Below are 7017 nucleotides of genomic sequence, written 5' to 3'. Positions count from 1 at the left end.
TTTTTGTTGGAATAATTTCATATTGCATTTTATAAAAGATACGTAAATTTTAAATTTAAAGTACATAATATGTATGTACTTCAAATAAAATATTAAACCTATTTATGAAATAAAAAAGTTTTTCTAAGAAAAATATGTGTCTTGATCGAGAGTTTATATGGAAGCTATATCTAAATTTAAACCCATTTGAAAATAATTTTGTACGTTGTCTTTTGCAAATATCAGTACTGTATACACCATATTCCATTTGAATACCTTTATTAAAAACGGAGAAACCTTATATCCGATTGTTTAGTTTATATCACAGCTACAAGAAATAGACGTCCAATTTCAATCAAATCAAATGGTGAACAGGGTGCGCTCCCGAAAAGTATGTGTATAAAGTTTTATTCGAAGAGTTCAAAAGCTGAGAGAGTAGTTTGAACTGTAAAAGTATACTGATATATACTTAATGGTATTTCCGAAGTTTCCTTTAATGCGTTACGAAAATATTGACAAACCTTATATACCCTTTTTACATTTTTTCGTGTAAAGAGTATAAAAAGAGGGGCCCCTTAGTATGTTGGTAGGGGCCCCTTAGTTAGAATTTGCTTACAGGCCTAAAAAATGTAGTTACGCCACTGCCTATAAGTTAGTGTGACAGGATCAACAACCAAATTTACAAGGAATCTTAAAGTAATTGTATAGGCAATAATAGAGAAGAAATCGTCTGGAACTTAATACTTTTATACAGGTGACTGCTATAAACCAACTTAAATTGATAAGAAAGCTTCAATAAAGAAAACTTAGCTCATCTAAATGCATTTACAAGTTGGGAGCCTGTGAAGCATATAAGCCTAACATATAATTTTTTTTAAAAATGCCACAGAAATAAACTAATTTCCTAGCTAAATAAATCCTTTCCCTTTATTGCTCTGCTCTTTACAGTACTAAGTACAAACCTAGTATTGGGTAGTAATGAAATGAGTTCATTAAAAAATCGCATTTTCGGTTGTTAGAGTCATCTTAGTCATTCAATTAACTAGCTGAACAGTTGTACTTTACTTTTTTGCTTAGCTCAGAATAACAGCTTGGAGAGAGATTCAACAAACGTATCACTGTCTTGAGCTTAAATGGCAACGAATACAAGAATTACAGTGACTGTATTACAATTTAGTGTTCCAGGTGCAACAATATTAGTTCAAATACCTCCATCTTACTCTTAGAGATTAAGCTTTAAATTTGAAATATTATGTCGAAATTAATGAGGATTCTATTAAAAAAAGAGCATGTCTATTACTATATTTTCGATCTTCGCTTTACTCTCAGGTACTAAAACCATGACTATCAATATGTTTGTATTACTTCTACACTAAAAAGAAGGTATTAGTGCTTTAATATGTTGTAACTAATGTTGAAGATAGTTCTAAGAATTTTACTACCTCATTGCGTGGTTAAGGTCAACACGTTTAACTTCTTAGGCATCTGTATATAAGGAATGATCGTTTGAAAATTGAATATAAACAACAAAGTTTAATTACTCCTGTAGGCCGCAAGGAAGTTGATAATTGTAGTGTAGATAACAATTACCGTTTATTCAACGAAATTCACATTAGACATTCATATATTCAAGTTGGGTGTTCGAAAGCGAGACATAACTAAAGCATTAAGGGAAGCTGTTATCTCCAATCTTCACTCGAACTCGGGTTACACAATTATAAATCCTCAATTGCTTTTCGTAACACTAGCATTTCGAATATAAAATAATCTCCTGATATTTCACTAATGAGGAATACTTCGTACAAATAATTATCCTTATAAGATTAAAACATATTTTTGTTTGTAAACACCAACAGGTTTATCCGCGTCCAAGCATAGTCGACAATATATTTCTTCAGACAGATTCATATTATCAAGATGATAACGCAGCGAATGATGACCTACCAAATAACCTACCATCAAGCTCAGTTCTCTTCAATGAGCTACTGTAGTTATAGAAACGAACCAGCTGGTAGTTCTCTGGTATCTTTTGACAGTATTAAAATTTTATGTTTGCAAGTCCCTTTTTATCAGATATATCCTTGTGAACTAACTCTTTCCAAATAATTAAATGGCTATACATCCCCTTTCGAAATTACCTGGGAAATCATCAATTCCTGTGTGACCAAGCATTCGTAAAACAACGCCTTATTTTTGCTTTCCAGTTAATGCAGAATGTCATAAAAATCCACCAAAATTCTCGAACAGAAAAGAGTCTTAAATATTGTTTAGCAAATAGTGTAGATACAGATATGTTTTGTTAACATATCTTTTTTCCTTTAGTAGTGTTAACAAAAAGATCCTATTCTTTTCAATTCTTTGTGCCATATGTATATATAGAGATATTTTAAAATCAAATGCAAACTGCAAGTCATTATTATTATTTCGTATACATTAGATTGACTAATTAAAAAGAATATTGAAAGTATCTTAATTCAACTCTTTAAACTATATTGCAATATTTTTGGGTTGGTTTAATATCAATATTACTTTGTATCTTTGTAACTGAGGCCATTTACGATTGACCTAGATTGCAGTTCTCTAACTAAATAATTAATGCAATTAAATTCACCTTGCTTTTTACTGCTTAAGCTACTTATCATCAAAATCAAATCGAATACCATGAGCAATCGCTATCACATTCAACTCAGGAATCACATTCGCAGTGCCAGGTTTCTGAAAACGATGAACATTGCTTAGAACCTATGTTGAAGTCGCTTAAGTCCTCAGACTTTTCACATTCTAATCAGGTAATACCTGAGAAATATACCGATCGTGCTGAAATTGGCTTACACGAACACCAGGAACCACAAGAACAACATCCGAAAGAAGACTTCATAAAGAAAGAAATTTATGATTTTCCAAAAGTTATCGTTAAAGACTTAATTTTAAATTTTGAAAACCATATCAATGGATTTGTGCAACCGAACGATATTGTTAAATGTGATAAGAAGGAAAAGGAAAATATGTTAAAAAGCAAAAGTATTCAACATTCGCGTTCATCTGAAACACTTCAAACAGATCAGTTTCAAATATGTAATGAAATTAAGATTGACAAACTATATCAAGAACCAACAGATTCATATGAAGGCAAGCAAATCTTAAACCCATTTGTGTTTTAAATAAATTACGAAATCATACGCAATCCATTCCACTTTGTAAACAATTTATTTAATCATTTAAAATTTTTAACCAGACACTCTAATCTTTTTAATAGCAGAACTTTTTTAACAAATACATGTGAATATTATGCAAAAAATTATTTTTACATCTAAATATATTACTAATATTGTCAATTATCGCATGCTGAGTTAGAGTATTGGATAAGTGAATATTTTTCAAGCAATGTCTTCACATTCTATTAATAAAACTTTTAAATTATATACTTAACACATATTACCTTTTTATAGATATTTATAATTAAAAATAAATTACGTTATAACATTTCAGAGCTGTATGTGCCAAAGGATATACCTCTAGAAAGCTATGCACCACCACCAACATCTTCACCGATCAAGACAAATTATAATCATGAATGGAAACCATCAACTAACTTCCTTGGTTCACAGTTTTCTGAGCTTTCTCGTAACAACGAACCTACACATTCACAAAATGTTTGTAATCTTCCTACTTATAGTCCCTTAATTTCTAATATACCAAAAGAACAGTCATGCGTACAAAATAATTGCATGACTGCACCGCAAAATATTCGTCAAGTAAATTTCAGCCCATCTCCTCTACCTTACGATAAATTGGCTAAATTTGATAGTCCAACAAGCCCACCATCTTTTAATAACAATTATACAGGAAACAGGTTATCTAGGTCAAATTTGACAATTGGAAGCTCTGCTGTTCGCAATATATCACCTAAGCCATTTGGACATGTTGCATCTGGTACGATCTCTCCAAAATTGGGTGCACCCTTATCTCCAAATTACTCCACACCGGTAACAGCAACTCCAGTTAATCAATATTATAACACATCTGGCAGAAGTACGTCCCAAAATATTTCATCATCCAATATACTGCATGGAAGTAATTTCAACAATTCGGCTCAAGGTTGGCAGAAGAAAGCTCCAACAGCAGTCAGTCATGCACCTTTAAATACGCAATTGCATGTTGGTGGAAATTTGCCCTATACAGACTTTTGAAATGTATTCTATTCAGTAACACTGAAAATGTTTTATAAATACATGTTTATGTATGTGCTGTTTGTGTTTTTTGCGTTAAATAAACGAAATAAAATATATGTGCTTAAATGTGTTTATTGTTTTAAATTTATCATGAAGTGCAAAATATATGTCCAAATAGTTTATATATAACCTCTCCTTCTTATGCATACATAACAAAACTTCTTTGTTTTACCTTCCCATATATTCCTTCTTCCATGAGTCTGTTCCATTGTCCACAAAAGGACTGGACTGGACTAGCGTTCAATTTGACATGATAGATGTAATACAAGTACTTCAATAAAGATAATGACAATTTAATGTTCAGAAAACTGTGAATATCTAATGAAAGAATTTTATATAATTGCAAAGAAGGATTTCCATTAAATCCATTTTTTTTTCAGTGTAACGGTAAGTTCGAGTTTCAGTTCCTGACACTTAAAAAAAAAATTTAATTCTGATTTTCGCATACTTGAGCCATGATCACGATCAAAATTTCAGTAAAATTGTGTGCAGTATGAAATAGAGTTATGTAAAGATTATCATCACCATCAAAGAAGCAAAGAACAAATTCCTTGTTTTGTTGAAATAATAATTTTCAAAAAATATTTACTGCTGTACTAAAAGCTATATTAAGCAAATGGACTTAACAAGAAATTATTCATAACTGCGACTGGAAGATAGTAACTAACGATAACCAAATGAGTAACAACAGCTATAAGTAGAGTTTCATCATATCGAAAATAACGAAATTAAGTTATAGAATTAATGAATGAAAGGAATTGACAGATAATTAATCATTAAGCACGGTTAGATTCTATATTCTAGAACACATTACCCAAATTTAAATTTCATTTCATTCATTCATTAAGTCCACCTCAGGAAGATATGCTGATTTACGGTCCGTCATCAGTTAGAAAATAAATAAATGATAATGATTCCAGTATAGTTAAAGTTTAGTGTGGGGTAGGGATAAGCCCCCCAGAGCCACAATAGAGTAAAACAACAACAACAACAAGTCCACTTACAGCTAAATAAAATGGAAAAACTATTTATCATGTTTGTATTAGGTTTCTAAAAATTTACATTTTATTTGGAATGATTATAGACACCATAATTAAGTAAAGTAAGTCATGATGAAAGCATTAATATATAAAGTAAAAATTATATAATATATAAATAAATAGAACCTTAAATTACTGAAACTCATTTTCAAGGCAGTTCATCCATCGGCTCCTAATAAGCTATTAGTAAAAAACTGCTAATACAGAATTTGAACTTTGAACATTGAAAGTTCGAACCGCTATATATAAAATATATTACAAAAAAAATATTACCACGAAGCAGTCCAGTAATAAATTAAGTTGGGATATATTCGTATAATCCAAAGCTCATATATTAAAACCATGCATCGGACCTTGTATTTGTAATTTTCAGTAAACAATAACTCATTGTCCAATTGTATGTGAACCATTCCACAAATTATTTATTATATGTATCAATACTTAGCCTTACGAACATTCCTTCAAAGTTTAAAATAATACGAATATCTTGATTAAAAAGGATTCTATAAGCATTTACACTGTTTAATTGGAATCGACTTTACAAGTTAACATATTCATGCTTATTAAATAAACAATAATTTATGCAAACCGATAGTGAAATGGAATATAATATCAAAATATTTAACTCAACTTCATATTTAAATGCATATTCTTAAAGAAAGTTAGCACTAAGTTGTTTAACATACATTATTACTTCAATGCAAGTTATTGTTACTGTGAATCAGTGACGTAACTAGATTTTTAGGCCCATAGGCAAATTTTAATTACGGGGCCCTCTATTTACTTCTTTTTACACATCTTTTAATTTTCTGTTAAAAGGGTATATTAACTTTGTCGAAGACACCATAAAGTATATATGAGTATATATCAGGGATCGTATTTGCTCACTCATGAGCAGCTCAGGTTCATGAACAAGAACCAATTCTTATGTGAGTCCGAAGTTGGCTCATGAGCGTGAGCCAAAAATTGGCTCATATTGAAGAGCTGCTCACCAGCGTGAGCCTTCATGTTGCTCATATTGAAGAGCTGCTCATGAGGTCTCACGAACCGAGAGCTCACGAGCACAACTGTTTAATAAAATGTGATTTATTAGTTTATTTGCTTTATTTATTTTTATAAACGTTATATGTGAAAATATATTATTTGAAATTAACTTAGCTTATTATTATTTATAATAAAACAATATAATGAAACAATATAATGAATTTGAAAAACAAATTTATAAATATTATTTTCCACAAATAAACAATACAAATATATTTATTGTTTTTTTTAAGAACTTTGATTATTTCCATATTATAGTTAGTTATTAATACTCTATATCTTTTTTAATGACATTTTTTCACAAAAAAAATAATAATAAAATCTGAAATTGGGCGCATGAGATCTCATGAGCCTCAGCTAATACTCTTGCTCACGAGCGTGAGCCCATTTATAACTTAATGGCGGCTCTTGCTCGTGAGCGTGAGTTCTGTAGTTGGGCTCGCTCGTGAGCGTGAGCCATCGTATGAAAAGAGTTTTTTGCCGGCTCATGAGCCGTGAGCAGAATGAGGCCAAAATGATCCGCTCAAGGGTACGCAAACACGAACTCTAGTATATATATATATATATATATATGTATATATACAAGTAACCAGCTCGACGAGTTAAGTTAATTTAGATGAGTCCGTTTGCCTGTTTCAGTTCAAACTACTCCCCAGTTTTTGAGCTCTTCGAATGAAACTTTGCACACATACTTCTCGGTATTGGACCTTGTTCACTATTTA

At 30.9% G+C, this 7017-nt stretch overlaps 1 protein-coding gene across 1 annotated transcript; it reads left to right on the top strand.

The window, feature by feature from the left end:
* The first annotated feature begins 2519 nt into the window (after window positions 1-2519).
* LOC119684979 lies at window positions 2520-4267 on the top strand. Its single transcript, XM_038099139.1, has 2 exons — window positions 2520-3108; window positions 3469-4267. The coding sequence occupies exons 1-2, from the start codon at window positions 2724-2726 to the stop codon at window positions 4167-4169; spliced, it is 1086 nt and encodes a 361-aa protein (XP_037955067.1). The 5' UTR covers window positions 2520-2723; the 3' UTR covers window positions 4170-4267.
* The last annotated feature ends 2750 nt before the right edge of the window (window positions 4268-7017 follow it).

Source organism: Teleopsis dalmanni, chromosome 2 (assembly GCF_002237135.1).
Source record: "Teleopsis dalmanni isolate 2A chromosome 2, ASM223713v2, whole genome shotgun sequence".
Classification (NCBI taxonomy): Eukaryota; Metazoa; Arthropoda; class Insecta; order Diptera; family Diopsidae; genus Teleopsis; species Teleopsis dalmanni.
Note: the sequence above shows the minus strand (reverse complement) of the source record. Positions and strands in the feature narration are given on the sequence as shown.